This window comes from Cryptotermes secundus, unplaced genomic scaffold, assembly GCF_002891405.2.
Source record: "Cryptotermes secundus unplaced genomic scaffold, Csec_1.0 scaffold559, whole genome shotgun sequence".
NCBI classification, from domain to species: domain Eukaryota; kingdom Metazoa; phylum Arthropoda; class Insecta; order Blattodea; family Kalotermitidae; genus Cryptotermes; species Cryptotermes secundus.
The window spans coordinates 675,364-694,752 of record NW_019718620.1 but is presented as its reverse complement, the minus strand read 5'-3'; the positions used below and the strand labels follow the sequence as shown (position 1 = coordinate 694,752).

Below are 19,389 nucleotides of genomic sequence, written 5' to 3'. Positions count from 1 at the left end.
TTGTCAGCCTTGTGCGCCAGCTGACCTTTACCCCCAGGAAGATTCCTGGTACTCATTTCTGTTAGAGATTGAGTTGCTCCAGGGCCAAAGTGTGGCTGAAAGGATTAGGTCAACTGAAAAATTCACTGACCTCATCAGGAATCAAACCTGCAACCTTCTGGCTGGTAGCATAGTGCCTCAACCAGCTATACTACAGCATGCTCCTGGCAGACTGTTATGAACACATTAATGAACTTTTTGGTTCCACAAATATGTAAATGAACTTTTGGGTTTAGTAATAAGTAGAGCATTTCTTGAGGAGTTGAACAAGTATTATAGCTTCTATAGAACAACACTGCTGCATGGAGTTGGTTTGTTAATAGGATAGTTCAGAATTGTTTTGACAGAAGTGACTGCATGTTAATGCATCTTTTATTCAGCAGATTAAATACGTTTAGGGTGTTTTTATTTAGATGTCTCTTGGTTTTCAACCAAAATCAAGTCTCACAATTTAAAATATGCAGTGTTATAGGACAAAATATTAGGAACTGTGAGACACCAAATATAGTTGATCTTACTGCTTAGAAGAGTGACATGGTTAGCAAATCAGCCAATCTCATGACACCAGCAATCAAATATGTTAGTCCATATTTGAGGTTTCCACATGGGTAGACAGGTTGAGGACTGGGTTATGACACTGTAAAGTCATGTAGGTGGTTATCAACATTTTGGAGAACCTACTGCCTCCATCTTCAGGGAACCTAGCATGCAGGTTCTTAACAGATATTGACCACCTATGAAAGTGTGTGGTATTGTAACCCTTCTGTTTATAGAATAGGTGATGAACTGTGATCATGCAGCATGGCGCAATGTACATTTCACTTTCAATTAAGTATGTAGCTAAAATGGCAACATTACTGTACATATGTAGAATCAGTTTATTGTCCTAGATCATTAATATATATTTGAGAAACAGGCAATGGAGATACAGGTTTGCATTGCCATGCTAAGGGAGAGGAGAGCAATATTATCCAGGTACTGTCTGTGTCCTTTGTATATCAAGAATGAGGTCAACAGTTTCTATATACTATATTCATATGTAATCCACAAATTGGAGTATTGGTCTGCAAGACTGCTATGATATTTCTGTAACATTTAGCAACAGTATTATATATGGCTTTGAGCAGCTTTCAGAAAGTTGTAGATGAATTTTTGGGGATCATGGTTGTATATGCCATGTTGTTATTCTTATATTTTCCTTCATATTGATGCAAGCTTAGTGGTCTGCGAGACCAATACTTTGAGTAGTGTTCAGTTCCGTGCTGTATCATATACTGGGTAGCTGTAATGGTGCAATATATACATCAAACTGATTACTGTTGCTTTAATAGCAATATTAATTCTGTTATACTGGTGTATATGGTGTTACTGTACATATTTTGTGCAAACATTATTACATGATGACATGGCAGTTTTTTGGACAAGATGCAGATAATGTCACAAAAGCCCAGCAGTGTTTGTGTGACTTGAATGATGAAAATGAAAAAAAGTTTCTTCACTTGATGATTCAGACATTGATCTGGATTCTGTCAGAACTTCTTCCAGTAGTGAATCAGACAGTGCAGATCTTGATGGTGAGGATTCACAGTCTCTGAGCAATGTTTTGGACAACATATCTGTGCATAAACATTGCAAGGAGCCAGAGACTTATGTTCAGAAGAGTGGCCTTGAATGGAAATCCAAACTACCCAACACTTTAAGACAGACTCTCTTTCATAATGACATTTAAGGGTTTTCAGGGTTATCAGTCACTACTAAATCTTTTGGGGAGGTTTCAAAAGCCAAGCAATTTGGAACGTCCTAATCAATTATCATGTTTGTCTAACGCGACAGGATGCATTCCATAAAGATTGGAATATGCTCTTTAACAAAGAAATGGTTGATAAAGTTGTAAAATTGACCAATGTGAAACTGGAGTGTGTATAAGAGAAGGTATATGAACACCAGAAGTTCAACAGCAGATCAAATGAAGATAATGATATAAAAGTACTAATGGGTCTTTTTATGTTGACTGCGGTGTTCAATTCTGGAAATGAAAATGTGTTTCCCTTGTTTTCAACATTTTCTTCTGGCTGCCCCATATTTTGGGACCGTTGGATTCTGTAAATGACTTGGATTACAAAAGGATAAAGCCTCATTTATTGCAGCATTTGGAGATATCAAATTTAAGGTCTGAGATAAGGAAGCTCATTGGACACACTGTGGAAGAACTTCAAGCTAGACCTGTGTGAGGTCTAAATGATGAACTAATGAAGAGGATGACAGGATATAAATGTCAGTGTTCGACTCCAACTTGCTTGGAGTGTTCAAGAAAATGTGCATCACTTGTGCTAGTGAAACACTGAGTGGCTGAGAATCTTTCTAACTTGTCGCAGAATATTTTTGTTAATTGGGAAAACATACTTTTCATTCCTATTTATGAAGAATTCATATATACAGTGTTTCCTTTTTGGTACATTCATTAGATCTCTCATTGCATACAGTTCTCTTTTATGTTTGTCATTGCTTGATTTCTGGAGTTTTTATGATATCAGGATTTGCGTTTTTTGTGCAATTTCAAGTTCTTTAAAAAATGAAGCAAAAAACTGAAAAAAAGGCAGCTTGGGGCATTTCCATCCTAAATAATTGTGTGTGTGTGTGTGTGTGTGTGTGTAGGTACATATCAGTATTTTAGTACACACGTGTGTTGCATAACCCCAATTCTATTTATGTCTGCCAAAATAATCANAAAAAAAAGGCAGCTTGGGGCATTTCCATCCTAAATAATTGTGTGTGTGTAGGTACATATCAGTATTTTAGTACACACGTGTGTTGCATAACTCCAATTCTATTTATGTCTGCCAAAATAATCAGATTTTTTTTTCTTCAAAAAAATTGAAATTATTTGACTCAATCTTTCACCCTGGCTGCCAAACCGGCGCTTTTACATAAGTTAGAAGAGTATTACTTCGGTTTAAGGGTTGTTTAAAAAAATCAACGTATTTATAAAAAAATGGGATATTGATAGTATTAACGGCATGTCAGATTTCGCCACTTGTCCCCTAAGTGGGTCACACGTTATGTGAACTTCCGGATACCAGTTCAGGGTCAGTTCATCTCAGACGACCGCCATGCCAGTTACGCCGCACGTCGCTGCTCTGCTGTTGCTTTGCAGTGTCAGAGCGTGGCCTGTGTTCAAGACTTGGTTGAGCGTTGACAGTGATGGTGGAGATAATGGTCTTACCTATTACAATCGTACTAGCAGAGGTATGTTTTTCTTTAGTCTGTAAGAGTTGCACCATTTTGTATTTCAGTGATTGATGTTACGTGCATTGTACGGAAATATCAGTTGCTAGCATTGTGTGTTATATATTAGCCTGTTTGTCAAAACACCAAATATAACCTATACGAAACTGTAATGTTATGTTTATGATCGTAAATCAAGTGTCATATTATTATGGACTATCATAAATTGAAGTTGCAAAAGAAAATATTTAGGCCCAAGAGGCCATACATGTAACCTGTGTTGTAGGATTTCAATGGACAAGCCTCTTGTAAGAGTGGTTCTGTATGGGTGTGAAACTTTGTCTCACACATTAAAGGAAGAATATAGACTGAGGATGTTTGAGAAAAAGGTGCTGAGGAGAATATTTGGTGATAAAGTCAAGGAGGATGAGGTGGGCAGGGCATGTAGCATGGATGGAGAGAAGAGTAATGCGTATAGGATTTTGGTGGGAAAGTTAGGAGAGAGGCATTTAGGAAGACCTAGACATAGGTGGGAGGATAATATTAAGCTGGATCTTAAATGACTAGGATGGGGTTGTAAATAGGATGTTGCTTGATCTGACTCAGGGTAGGAACCAGTGGAGGGCTCTTGTGAACAGTAATGAACCTTCAGGTTCCATAGAATGTTGGGAAATTCTTGAGTAGTTGGGCAACTAGCAGCTTCTGAAGAAGGGCTCAGCTCCATGGAGTTATTTTAAGTAATGGGGGCACTGATAATAATGCAGGGTGTCCATAAATGATTGATACACTTTTAATTTCTTATACTAAGGTAAGTATTAAAGCTACACAGTTGTAATTAGTGCCATTAGAATTACAGACTCTGAAAGTTTTACATGTCTTAAAGATGCTCAATGTATTCCTGTCAATTGTTTCAATAGCTGTGGTAATTGTCAACCCCAGTTCATCAATATCCAGTGGTAGAGGTGGCACAAACACTTGTTCATTTACATAACCCCACAGAAAGAAGTTGCATTGAGTGAGATCAGGAAAGCAACGAGGCCACTCCATCTGCAGTTCCAGCCCGCCCAATCCAGTGGCTTGGTAGTGTGGCATTATAAGATTTTATGCAAACCCATCTGCATAGAACTTGCCACACAGTTGTGTTCAGCATCTGTAACTCATGGCTTTCCCTCCTCACAGATTTCCTTGCACTTTGATTGAAAGTGGCTTCCACCTGCTGTACAGCCTGATCACTCACACGAGGATGGCCAATGATTTTCTTCTTACAAATAGATCTCTGGTTTTCAAAGCCATCAAACCACTTCTGTATCAATTCTTGAGGAGGTTAACCCATATGAAACCATTTTCTGAAAGCCCACTGAACGCTGTTGCATTAGTTTGTTGTCATGTATGCAATCACACAAAAGCTCTATATGGGAGATGTCATTTCTGAAAATTTCAGAGTTTGGCGGCAATGATAGGTAATATGGAGCTATACTGCCAATTTTGAAATCTCTGAGAATTTTACTTTCTGCTGATACCAGTCGTATGTAGGTATGCTTTGTAGTTTCCTCGTATTTTATCCTTGAAAGTATCAGTCATTTATGGACATTCTGTATTACAAGAATTTCTGGGAAGAACTTATGTGTACATCCCTGATAAGTTTCTAACTGTAATCCAACAATGTGTTCATCACTGAGAAGCTTTTAACTTTAATCCAACACAAACAGTAATGTTGTGTTCCAGTGCTCAACTTTTTCCCAGTCCCTATGAGTGTGGAGTGTCTCTCGGATGATGGACGCAGAACAGGTGAGTGTACTTCATGCTTGCAGCCTACAGCAAAGTCTTTCATGAAAAACTAATAATCTCACAGCTACTAGAGAAATTCATGCTATTTATGGAACACAAAGAGATTTATTGCCATGATCAGGAAAGTCTGTCACTGAACCCAGTTCCAAGCCACATGAATCCAACCCTTACAATCATTGGCACCGACAGCATTTTTTCCCAGGGGAGGCAGCCATAAAAATTTGCTTACAAACTTACATCGAAGCCTTTTAAGGCAATTTTACTGATCCCTCTAGAATATTCAGGAAAGAAGGATACTTTTAAAAATACTTTTAATTTTTGGTATTTGTACTTCCTTACTTCAATATTGATTTGTTCCAAAAATCTAGAGAAGGGAGACATGCATGGCTTGACTCCTCCACTTGCACCCATGTTCAAAGCCTGTTTGTTTGAGATCCATTAATATTGTCAACCCATTTACACCTTTTCATGAGGCCTCTTGTCGTCAGCTATTCTAACAATTTTCCACATGTGAGGTATATGTCCTTTAGTTTTCTAAGAAATTTTAAATTAAACATACATAGTATTTTTTTTATTATTAAAGGGGGTGGGTTTCCCCATTCACTTAGACCAATAAACATACATAGTAGGTACACACCTCAGTTTCTGGTAGCATTTCCTCCCAAAATTACATATGTGTTCCAAGGAACGAGGAGTATTTATTTGCTTCAAATACCAAGCTCCCTAATGGAGATTTGCTGTGTTTTCTTGCATGTAGGAACCAGCAGATGAGCCATATCCTATTATGACTTGCCTGTCTATACAGTTAACATATTAGTGTTACTCTGTTTTAGGAGTGTGTTTGAACGTGTATGAATGCAGGATACAGGGCGGTCGGGCCAGTGGCCCTTGTGCTCTGGGCTTTGGAGTCTGCTGTGTCTGTGAGTACAGCTGTTTCACTGTCCAGCAGAATAGTCAAATGTCAGCTAAACCAGTCATTTTAGCATACAGCATCACATTCAAGAGGTTCTGGTTTGTGATCCACCCTACAGACTGACAAGCCAAGATTTCCCTGATTTCTATGGTAGTACCTCTTCCTAGACACTTCACTGCCTTGTAGATTGTCTCTTTCAGTGATGTTTTCCAACCAAAGTATTCCATGTATTTCTCATTTTCACCATGTTTGCTGTCCTGCCCAGTAGAACTTCTACATGAAGAGTACCCACTTGATACATGGCTTTATTGCTGGTAAATATGGTGATCCTAAATCATGATCCTCCAGACTGTGACAAACAAACAAAAAAAACTATGGGTTTAGTCTGCAAGCGAACTATACCGACTGAGCAACTGCCACTTGTTGACGAAGTTAGTGTGACAGCAAAATTTAATTTACTGTGATTTTCTTTGTGTACAAAAGTGATGTCTTATCAGGATGTACTTGTTTGTGACCCAGAGCCTTTAGTGGACTGAGGCTGGCAACCTGCACAGTGTGAGAAATAGATGTGTTTTGACTCTAGCATTTTCTGTTCAAAACATTTTTGAGGTTATGTTCGTTTGAACACGATCCCTGTTATAGAGATTTTGATTCTCACTATGATTTCAAAGTGGAATTCACAAACTTCCTAATAATGATGTAATGTTCTATGTCATTATGAAACTTTTTAGGCACAGTTCATTTTTTTTGTCACTGTCTCTAAAATGATATATATTAAATGAAGAAGCTGGGCATAACTATTTAATTTCTTCAGTGGTGTGACTTTGGCCTAAAATAGTTTTAAGTTTATTTAGTGTTTATTTTACTATTTTTAACAATAAGTTCTTGGAAGTCATGAGATACCTGCTATATTTATCTACCTATGTACATGAGCCAGCACAGATTGTTGGTCTCTGTCCTGTTTGGTGGTTGTGAGATACAGTTGAAGTGATCTCTGTTACCGCCCACTTGTAATTAATTGCTGACACAGAAAGGTTATTCATGCGCCTAGCAGCAGCACTTCATTATTCATATTACAGTTTTCCGGGTTGTGACATTGTGTCACCTGGTATATGATTGCCAGCATTTCTTCTGCCCATCCTGAAGACGGAAGCATTATGTTTTTCTGAAACATAGGTAAAGTCCTACTAGAATATGCAGTCTCACATACCAGAAGATAGTACTCTTCATGCTGTTACTGTTGACTGAAAAGATCAGTAATTAGCAAAGGTTGAAAGTTAACAGCTGAAGTGAGCAGTTCAAGATATAAAGTTGTGTGCACACTCTCAACTGTGATTCAGCCCAGGCAGTTCTATGAAGTACTAAAGTATTCAGATATTTCTGTGACACTAAACATAAGAATAAGTTGTTATTAAGTATGCAGCTAGACACCATGGCAATTAACCCTGCTGATTGATGCCTTTGAGGTTTGTTGTTCTTCAGCCATGTAAAATGTTAAGATTGGCTGCTGTTAGCCCCACACCACTTGAGGATGATCATGCATACCAGAGTATGTGATGTAATAACTCAGAGAGATAGTATAAATGTTTACTTCCATGAAAACCTAAAATCATGCAGTAGTTCATTAGTTTCGTTGTTAAACAGGAAGCTAAATGCAAATCGTCCAACTTTGCCATATTGTTAATTTGCATTGCATAAAAGTGTCCTTTACAGAAGTTCTGTACTGTATTCTTGAAGCAGCCATCACTGTACAACATTTTTGGAGCTTATGTTGAAATAACATAGTGTTGCTCCCACCTCAGAAGTCCACGCAGTTGTGTTATATATACAGGGTGTCTGGATGAAAGGTATCCAAAATAAATAATTTATATCTTGGAAACTAATTGGCATATATTTTTTTTTATTTACATAATATTAGCAATCAGAATTACATTTGATTCTATAAGCTAATTTGCTGTAGTATTCTTCATGATGTGGAGAGGGCTTCTCCAGAGATAAGTCCGCGTTAACTCTCTCAGGTAGGCTGGCCAATTCCTTTTTAGTCTTCGTCCATTGTGTGTTTCCAGTAACGGTTGAATTAGTACATTCTCATGTCCTTCTATTTTGTTGAAGTATCTTGTGCTTTTCCCTTTTATGACTTCCTTTACTAGCGGCACTTTCAGGTCTTCATGGAGTGTTATATTGGAAACATACGATGGGGCGTTAGTAATCATACATAGTATTTTTGACTGACATCTTTGGATTATGGAAATACTGGTTTTGCTAGCACATCCCCATATTTCCACTCCATATACCCAAATTGGTTTTATTATTGTTTTGTTAAGATTTTGTTGTCAAATGAGAGCTTTGAATTTCTTCCACTTAACCAATGCTTTTGTCATACATGTATTTGGTTTATGTCATCGGAAAGGAAAGCTCTGAAAGTTTTTTTTTCATGCCTGACTTATGCTCATGTGCCAGCTGGTGACATTAGGTGAGCTCAGTAACAATGTCAACACCACAGGAACAGGTTCGGTGCATGTTGTGGCTAGCAGAGTTGCATTCTCTCACAGTATGGACGTCAACCTCCTACACAGAAAAGCATTTGGTTTTGAGACAACAAACCCAGTACTACAGGTAGTCTGTCGCATGTAATATCTCCTGGAGAGACACAGCCCTCTGAAGAAAATGTCAGTTACATTAGAGAGGCATTCCAGCAAAGACTGTGCAAACCAATTCATGCTGCTAGCTTGAAGTTACAAGTTCCACATTCAGCAGTGCACATTGTGCTACATAAAAGGCTGCATGTAAGAGCATACAAGAATCAGATGATTCATGTGTTAAAACCACGTGACCAAGTAGCATACACAAACTTTGCTATGGACATGCTAGAAAGAACTGATACATCACCTGATTTCCTCTGTCAAGTGTGCTTCTCAGACAAGGCGACATTCCATGTCAATGGAGTAGTAAACAGGTACCACTGCAGGATTTGGCGAAGTCACATATCACATGTGAGTTGGAGAGAGGCAGCTCCAAAGTGAACGTGTGAGCTGGCTTAATGTATGACAAGTTGATTGCACCCTTTTTCTTTTCGGAAAAGACTGTGACCAGACATTCGTACTTGGACGTACTGGAGCTGTATGTGCTGCCCCAATTACCACCTCAAACTATCCTCCAACAAGATGGGGTGCCACCATGTTAGGAATCACCTGGACAGAGAGATGGCTGGAGATGAATCGACAGAAGTGGACCAATTTCTTGGCCTCCTAGATCACCAGATTTAACCCCACTGGATTTTTCTTGTGGGGTTATGTGAAGAACATTGTCTACCAGCTTAAGATCGATGCCTGAAAACCCACATAAGGGATGATATGGCTGCGGTAACACTAAGTGTGCTTCAAGCAATGTGGAATGAGGTCTAGTATCATCTAGATAGTTGTCTTGCCACCAAGGGAGCCCACATTGAAATTTATTGAGAAAGTTATATACTCAGGAAAAAACTTTGGTAGTTTCCCTTTGTAAAGGTATAATCCATAAATGTGTATAATAAATGGTTTCTAAGATACAATTTTTTTTTATATCTTTCATTTGGACACCCTGTATTTTTTATGGTAGGAAATCATTCAGTTATGATAGATGGTGTCCAATGATGTCATATACCAAGTTATTTGAGAAAATGTTCATTTAAGCTAAACCATGTCCATTTTGATTGATATCTGACTTACTCCTACAGTCACAGCCACTTGTGGTAATGATATCAACAACAACATGACCTATTTCATCAGTCCAACCTTCCCAGCTCTGTCACGTGATGCAGCTGCCTGCAGTGTCCAGATCAAGAAGATAGACTCTAGCATCAGCCAGCTGCGACTTGACTTTGTGCACTTCAATCTGGTGCGTAGCTTAATGTCAAGGTAGAGAAGGATCTGCTGCTGGTTGTCAGCACTGATGTTTCTGTGACTGTGCTCATGTTACAGGGACAGCCGAACAGACGGACAGGTGTGTGTGATTCAGATGTATTCATCATGAGTGGAGGAGTGACTCAGGACCTGAAGCTGTGTGGGCAAAACAGTGGTCAGCATGGTATGTAAATTCAATGAGCATGCTGCTGTACTACGAGCTGTAGCGTGTTGCAGTGTAATTATGGTGCTGTAGTACATATTAGTGGTCAAATCTGAACGCATGCTGTTATTGTCTCTGCCTTTTTGATCACACGAAGAAATTCATCTATAAGTTGATGGAATTTTGTTCAATTTAATTTCATCGATACAATGCAATTAACACTTTGAAGCCTGAAGTTTTTGTAAATAATATTTACAAATTTTCTTCATACCTTAGAGAAGATACACTGTTCTCCATTATAGACAAATTAGTTAACGCTGTTTAGGGCAATAATTCCTTTTTATTGTGGGAATCATACAAAACACATAAATATGCTGTGTGGGTAGGAGTTTTTAAATGTTAAAGCAAGTGATACATTCATTTCCCACTGTGCTTTATAGGTCTGATTATGGTCTCTAAATGTGAAAAAGTATTCACTGTACACTGGCAGGTTCCTGTTCTTTTTAATGTTGGGACTTGTTAACCTGAACAGATATCTCTGAACTATACTGGGATGTCTGGAGTTCCATCAGACTCAAAAGAATAAGTCTGTAGAACAATATCAGCTGTACAAACTAATTCTATGGAGTAGAGTCTTTCTTCAGAAGCTGATAGTCACCCATCAGTAAACTTCCCTGCCTTTTATGGTACCCAAAGTTTCATTACTGTGTTCACAAGAATTTACCATGGGACTTATTGTCAACCAAGGCCGCCCCATAGCTCAAGCAGTTAGTTGCTGGCTTCCCACCGTGGCGGCCCGGGTTTGATCCCAGGTCTGGTCAAGTGGGATTTTTGGTGGACAAAGTGGCACTGGGGCAGATTTTCTCCGAGTATTTCAGTTTCCCCTGCCAATCTTCATTCCACCAATTGCTTCACAATCACCCTCACCTATCATCTGGGGCTGGTACAATAGGCCAGAAGTGGCTGCAGTACAAGGGACTTAATCCCACCCCACTAGCAATAAAAAAAATTGTCGACCAGATGTATCAGTCCACAACCTCCCACCCTGTTTATTTAAGAGCCATTTTAATATTATTCTATTATCTCCTCACTTTGCTTAGATATTCCATTTAGTGTTTTTTTCAGGATTTCCAACCAAACATTCTTTTCTTTACCATGCATGCTACACACTCTGCCCATCCCGGTATTCTTGTACTTACATAAAGGTAAAGTTGTCCTTAAGCTCAAGTAATTAAGCACTATGTCATGAAGACATGCTGGAGTGAAGGTATAGCTCCACCATTCTTGACTTTGGCACCAGATGGAGGTGAGTAGTCAGCTTCATGCCATGGCTGCTTTACCCCTGTGGGAAATTGTCCCTGGTACCCACTGGATAAGATGGAGCCTGGGTGGGATCCAGAGGTGGTGTGCATACTGTACTTATATACCAAAATTAATTAGTTTGGAATGAATATTGGAGCAGTGTGGTGTGAAGTTGTGAAATGATTCTGCAAAGCCTGTTATTATGATGTGTTACAGTGTACTATGATGTGGAAAATGTGAATGACTCGGTCAATGTTATCATGAACCTGACTGACAACAACTTGTTCCGTATGTGGGAGATCAAGGTGAGTGTGCTTGACCAATTGATTCACTATTTCTCCTACCATTAATTCTTCCCTTTTCTCTTCCTTACATATACTTTTCTGCTTTTATGTTGGTCATCTAATAACAGAACTCTCCGTATATTTCTGTCCTCCCAGATCTCTGTGCAGCAAATGGATTGCTTTAGACGTGTTTTTTGGGGGTGCTAAATTTGAATAGTGGCTGGAACAGGAGATATCCTCACTGAGTTTTTCTTGTGATTTTCTTTGCAATTAGCTACAGAGCTGTGAGGAACACTGAATGAATGGACCCAGGGCAAGGATGGGTGCCGAAAGAAACTTAGCATGATGACCCACTGTGCAAGAGTGGCACGGCACAGGGGATATGGGCTTCAAAGGCAAGACAAGAACAATGTCGCAACGAAAACCACGAAGAGACGTACATTACGGAAGAAATGTTGGAAGGGCCCAGGATGCAAGATTGGGATAAAGAACCCAGGCACAATAGGGCATGTTTGCCTTAAGGTCGAGAGGACATCAGAGGGGTTTGACAAGAGGTCTTTTGGACTAGATTTCGTGAAGGAAGCAACCAGGATGTTCGGTGAGTTGCGAAAGGTGAGAGACTCGACGCTGTGGAGGTATCGGTGTCATCCGGAGCAACAAAACATGGATTGGACACTGTGGAGGGGTCGACCCCCTCCAAAACAAAAAAAGAAGCAGGAAACGGAGGAGGAGCCGGCAACATAGAAGCACCGACCTTCCTAGCTAGAATGAATGAGAGAGATAGTGAGGGATGAATGTGATACGACAGGATCAACGAGCGCCCTACTATGGAGCTTCTCAGGATGAGCATCCTTGAAGAAGGAGGGTGGAGGTAGAGCTCGGAAGAAGAATACCAAAGAAATGATGGAAATGAAGTACCGTTAGGCTGTTTGGGATGAACAACCTTAAGGAGGGAGCAATGTGATGGCTGCAACAGGAATGCATACTTATGTGACAACAAATACATGGAATTTGTTGAGTTCCCACGGCGACGAATTTAATACCAACAGACCGTTGCCTAGGAATATCCATAGCAACAGATTAAATTAACCCTCTGATATGGTATTCCCTCTCCCGTCCGAATACTGGATATGTAAGAGTGTAGCTCCAGGGAGAGTTCAGTATCACGAGATCACAAGTATCAGAAGTATCACAGTTGAGTTCTAGAGTGTACTAATGGTGTAAGAGTGCTCTAAGTGAATAATTGTATGAGTGTGCGTACAAATAAGCATCCAATAAAATAATTTGTTGCAATCAGAAGACCCATGCAATTTATTCGTATCGCATCACACAGCCGACATGTTACAGTATATATTTGTTGTCAACCCAACAATGAATAATTATTTTATGAATCTGCTATTTTTGTATATCTGTGTGTTATTTTCTTACATACTTACATGCCGCCTTTATATGTATGTTCTCACTTGTTGGGTGTATGTCCCTTGTATGGGCATTCAGTGCCCTTATTCCCACTTATATATCTTTCCTCGGAGTGTGTATGCTGCTGTCATAAAGTTCATGTAATGTCTGAAATATGGAATTGTATATGTCAATATACATGTCATTCATATGAAAGTTATTTCTACTAATTTTATGAATATGATTTTCTAAGGTATTCAAATGTCTGCCCTTCCTTTCTGTCTGTATGACATACATGTTATCTGTTATTGTTCTGTATGTACGCTGTGTGTTTAGTATAGGGTTTGTACAGTTGCTTATTTGTTAGAATTTTAATTTCCTAGGGCAGTAAACCAATTCTTCAGTACTTTGTTTCCGTAAACTGTGTACCAACCCTTCCTGAAGGAGTGCTTAAGTGTCAGTTTTTGGAGAATTATAGTAAGGAATGTGTCTGTTCCTTATTGAATTATTTCAGCTTTAGCTTTATTGTGGCTCTGTAGAACAGTTAACAAAGCAGCTCAGAATAATGTCCTATGATTTTGTGTGTTTCAGGTCACACAGATTGAGTTCAATCAACGTGCCCCTGCTGGTTGCAGGCAGTACTATCAGGGTAGCAATGGTGTGTACATCGATAATCAGTTATTGTTTTGTCAGCTAAGAGCATTTGAAAATAAACTCGGACAGTAGCAGAAAATAATAAAAGAAGGATTAGAGCTCTCAGTGTAGAGACAATAGCCATCAGGGATGCGATGTCATGTGTTGTGCCAGTGTTTTGAAGAACCTGATGCCTACATCATCAGGATACAAGAAGGTGAAGGATCAGGTTCCTCTGGAACAGAGGTACCTAGCTATAAATTTTTGTTGTTTGCATCTTGTTGTGTGTCGTGATGTGATTTTTTGGGCCATCAACACACAAATTTATCAAAAATTAAAAGAATCTAATATCACTGTGTTAACATTGGTTTTATTTAGTGTTACAAGGTTCGATCTATATCTGGATCATTAAGCAGGCAGTGTTCTTAAATACGTCATTCATTATTGAATTATACTAATATGGATCAATCTGTCTATCTACAGCCCTTTGTTGGACATTCGCCTATTTTTCAGTTTCTTAATCCTATACACAGTTGGTATGACATCTTGGAAGGGGGATCAGCCCATTGCAAGGCCGCTACCTACAAACAGAACAACACAGACACAAAATAAATGTACAAAGAAGTGGGATTCAAACTCATGATCCCAGAATTTGAGTGAGTGAAGACAGTTCATGGTTTAGACTGCATGGCCAATGTGCTTGGTGTATGGATCCCCACTAGTGTTAATTGTTAAAATCATTATGACACTTGTGATATTGGCTAAAAACACATATATTTTTTTTTGTCCTGTCATTATGACGATAGTTTTCAGGTTTCTTGTTGTGTGAGGTAGATAATGGTACCTTCCGGGATTCGTTGTTTGTTTTATATCTGAAAGCAAATTAGCTTGTATTATTATAATCTAAGTTTCGAGTTATATATATTTATATTGAGTGGTGTTGATGAATTACATATTACACGCAATGCTTGCATATTATGTTATTACTTTTATTTTGTATGATTCTCCTCAATTTCCTTATGAGATGTCATAATTGAGTTATTTTGTAAACACAATTGAGTGGTTATTAGTAATAATCGAATAAGTATTAAAAAATTAACTTTTAACATTTGATGAGATATCATTAACAGCCAGCCCCAAGAGATGAATTAATAATTACTTCCTCATATTTACAGAACAGCTCAATTACAACAGCAGATCAATTACCCAAACGTGTTCTCTCTGGAGCTGCACTTTGAGAATGAAGGAATATTCAGGATGTTGGAGAGGAATTACATTACAGGGTTAGACGGATGAAAAATTTTGGGGAGTTATAACAGGTCACTGGGCCCAATACTTGGAATGAGAAAGCTGAATTAGAATAGTAAAGGTTATACACATTGTAATATATCCTGATTTACAAACACCACTGCATTCCTTTTACAACTTTTGAAGACTGAATTTTATGTAAAATATGTAAAAATTACATTCCTGCGTCTCTCCCTCTCACTAAAAAACCTAGCAACTCTCCAGTTCAAAAACTGACTGGTTAATGATGTTTATTATAGGAATCATATGAAACTAAGTAAAATGTAGAGTTTTTTAATGTTAACAACAGAAGTACTTATGGTTTAAAGGGTTATATGTAGTGTACACTTCAAGTCTGTGAATGTCTTCAGTATGGAAATGCCAGTATTTGAGAGCTTTGAATTTCAGTGCACTTGAAACCTGAAATTTATTGAAAGCATGTTAATGCTGTATTATGAAGGCAATTAAATCAAATTTATGTTTTCCATGATTACATTACACGTGAATCATTTATTCTGATTACAAAGAATTTGTATCTGTCATTACTTAAGTGTCAAGTTTCATGTTTCAGGAATTATCCAGACGATGAACTTTGCAGACAATGGCCGTCACTTGGCAGACCAAGACTACACCATCTGTATGCGGCAGGAAGAAGGTGAGGAAATGGCGATTACTGGAAGGATTGAGGTGGAGATGGGAGAATAACATCAAAGGGAATTGTGAAGTTGATTTCATATAATGGCCATCCTTGCTTTAGCAGTGTTTTGTTTTTGAGTCCTAATTCTGGAGGCTGATAATGATGTACTGCAGACAGTAGTCATCCCACACTAACTGACAGTTCAGTCTATCGATACTCTGCAGTATGTCCAAATACTTAAATGATCACCCCAGTCAGTTGATCAGTGCCAATGTGCATTTGTGATGTTCACAAACTCTGTCACTTCAACCAGCCATTTCATCAGTGTGGTAGTACAATCTTATCAATGTTCACTGTTTTTCATCACATTCTGCAACTTTTTGAATAAAATTAGTGATATTATATTAATGTTAAAATTGAGTTCATAAACCAACATATCGCTAATTGACATTTCATGGACCCAATTAATGTCCGTTCCAGTTATTTTGATTAAAATATTGGGGGGGGGATAGCCCAGTCTTGTTCTTCCAAAATGTTGATAAACTTTACTAGCCTATGCAGCGTTACATCCTGGTACTCTTCGTAGTCCTCCCTGTCAGAACATCAAATCTTACAGAGTCTGGTGTGTTTTAGGAATGTGTTCGATAGCATATGAACCATGTGATGAGAACTCCTTCAAGATTGGACCCCCAGTTTTGTCAGGTGAGAGTGCAGTGAGTGATTGCAGTCCCACAGTCCCCCATGTGCTTTTCCCACTAATTGAATTGAATGGTATGCCCACACAGATCCTGGCTCAGGAGATGGTGTAGCTGGAGACAGCCGAGAATGTGATGACAAGATTGTGATGCCATGTGACTCAGAGGAACTCATCATGGTAAGTATGCTGTTAGCATAGTGGCACATATGTCATGAAGTGAATATTTTGAGTATTTCCATCTTCACTTTCAGAAATAACAGGACAGGTTGCCTCAGCATTCCTTCTTTCCTTACTTTCTTTCTTAAAAAATTTGGGATGGTGCAACTCTTGGTTTGCCTCTCCTCAAGTCACCCATGGTACTTATTCATCTGTTCTGTTGTGGGACTTCCTCAAATACTTGAGCAGGTGGCAAGATTCTGCATTAGTGTTTGGGAGGTGCACAGTTAAATCTCAGCCAGGTTACCATCTGTCCTGATTATATTGTTGATATAATCTTTCAGGGTGAGTACAGTGTAACGGGCAATGACTGTCTTCTTCCAAATCCTTACCTTTTGATCCCTTTCAACAGTATATACAGTGGAACCCCATTTATTATTAAGTTTTCCCACATTTGATGTTCAATTTCAATCACCCCAAGTCCTTCTCAATGTTAAATTACCCCAATTTAAGATTCTCATCAGTGTAGTGTTTAAATCAACTGCCCCCCACAGAAACTGTAACATTTGTAATTGGAATAGTATTGTAAAATGGAATAAACCTGAACATATGTTTCTAGCCGGAAGCCAGTGGGCCTGGGGTCTGTGACCTTCTGCACTGTGGCAGCTCATTCTGTAACCAGGGGGAGATGCCCTGCCGCATTGAGAGTGAGTATAAAGCACTGTATTCAGCCTGTGGCACAAATGGCCTAACATGAGCCACACTTACTGGAGACTATTCTTGCAGGTAGCGTGACTCCTTTCAACATACGTGTGCAGTTTGGCCCAGGTGCCCGAGAAGAGTCCCCAGAAGACAATCTTGGCATGTGTCTGCGTTATGAACAACTGCCGTGCTATGAATGATGATGATGATAACTGTTTTATATTTATATTCTCTTTGTATTGTTGAAACTAAAGGATGACATATTTATTTTTAATACAAAATATTATTTTTGTATATGCACATTTTCTCCTCTATCCTAGAATGTGTGTGCGCATGACTAAGTGAAAGTGAGTCAAAGATTTTGCTCTGATTTTTCCAGGGATCACTAAAAATGAGTAATATTTATGTGTAACATGGTAATAAGAAGCTACATTAAATTACAAACATAGAATTTAATAGAGAATAGACTTAACAGATGTTAAACGTCATTAATAATTTCCTTTGACACTACTGAATCACATTTGAACTCACTTGTATATGTTGGTGCCCCAAACATTTTTATTTACATGAAGGGTGATTGAGACTAAAAGATTTTGGGAACAAGTGGTCCAGCAGATCAAAACTTTGGTACAAAGTGTGTTTTGAACAGAACCTAGGAGGATATTGCCCTAAAATTGTGAAACACCACGTATATAATACTGTTCCTTAGTAAGGAGGGCATACATTTTTGTTTTATTCTGTCTAAACGAATTTTAATACATCTTGATAAGGACAGAAATAATTAAAAAACTGTGAACAGTCTAAATGCCATAGTGCAAACTAACACTTTATATGAAACACTGACAGCAGTTCTTTCAAACGTCAGCAGGTTGTAATTAAGTTAAGCCATGTTCACAAATGTCTTCCTCTAATCCACATATAGTCTGTGGCAGTCAGCAATGTTCATAACTTCATGAGAACAGATCAGCGTGCCTGTACCACCTGAATACCACATTCCAATCTGTTTATTCTACAGCTACAAGAATGGCACTGCTTCAAAAGGTGTACATTACAGAAACCATAAAAAAAACAACTTTTCTTTAAAAAACGCTTTTGGGTTCTATTAGAAGCAAAGAATCTGTTGATTAGCTGAGTGACTTATTACTTTCTCTAGAAAGACCCTGGTCCATGAAGTTAGTTTGTGGATTCAGAAATGCACGTAGATGATTCCATTTTTTAGTAATTCATTAATTTTTAAAATCAGGGCCACCTTCTAAATTATGTTTGAATATTTTTTTTTACTTCCTGAGCAGAAATTTCATGGCCCAAACACTAGAATTGAAGTGGATCGCATGGCAATCCCTGTTGTCACATTTGTATGTTCATCATAGTCTGGATAAGTCTGAAGGTATTGTATATAAAACAAAGTCAGGGTTAATGTTATATTTTAGCGTCCTGTTGCACTGATTTAAGTCCATGATTTATTTAATCCGTCTTGCAGTGCATACACTCATTTTTCTCCTTCTCTCCCTCGCACTACATGTTTCGGCATAATANTTTTAACGTTGGACAATGTATATGATAGATACATATTTTAGTTATTTTAATGTGTGAACATGGCATGCAATGAACTGGTTTGACGTGGATAAGTAAGCACCTGAAGATGGCATTATTATGCCGAAACATGTAGTGCGAGGGAGAGAAGGAGAAAAATGAGTGTATGCACTGCAAGACGGATTAAATAAATCATGGACTTAAAGTCAGGGTTTCTGAAGTCTCCCACCATATTGTAGTGATGAAGAGAACTTTTTCTGTTCTTGGACCCAGGACCAGGGTGACAGAAAAGGCAAACCAAATGGTTCCCGGGGGTGGCACATTTTGCAGCCGCACCTCTTTTTTTTTTTTCACTGGAATTTAACTTCTGCCAAAGTTTTGCTTATATCATGGACATTAATTGGTAGTAATCTGAACATGTTATGTAGCAATATAAATAAAACTATTTTAAGAATTATGACTTAATGATGATGTCACAATACCTGGGGATTTTGTTGTGACAAAAGCCTTGAATTTGATCTGTTTGTAACTAGGGAATTTATCATCATTTGGGGCACCATTTAAGCTTTCATCAGTCCTGCTCAAAGACATGTTAAGTAAGAACACATTTATATGAATATAATATACAGCGTATCACATCTAAATGACTGGTAGAAGAATTATCACTTTTGAAATAAATTCTTATTGAGGTGATAAACTTGCAACACAGAGTTGATCGTATTAACTAATGTCAAGTGTAGTTTATATTAGA

At 38.4% G+C, this 19,389-nt stretch overlaps 1 protein-coding gene across 1 annotated transcript; it reads left to right on the top strand.

Moving 5' to 3' along the window:
- The first annotated feature begins 1,439 nt into the window (after positions 1-1,439).
- LOC111862276 lies at positions 1,440-17,617 on the top strand. Its single transcript, XM_023847538.2, has 13 exons — positions 1,440-1,613; positions 3,120-3,285; positions 4,990-5,052; positions 5,886-5,972; positions 9,681-9,841; positions 9,925-10,030; positions 11,528-11,616; positions 13,585-13,651; positions 15,485-15,568; positions 16,184-16,252; positions 16,336-16,424; positions 17,023-17,110; positions 17,190-17,617. The coding sequence occupies exons 1-13, from the start codon at positions 1,440-1,442 to the stop codon at positions 17,303-17,305; spliced, it is 1,359 nt and encodes a 452-aa protein (XP_023703306.1). The 3' UTR covers positions 17,306-17,617.
- The last annotated feature ends 1,772 nt before the right edge of the window (positions 17,618-19,389 follow it).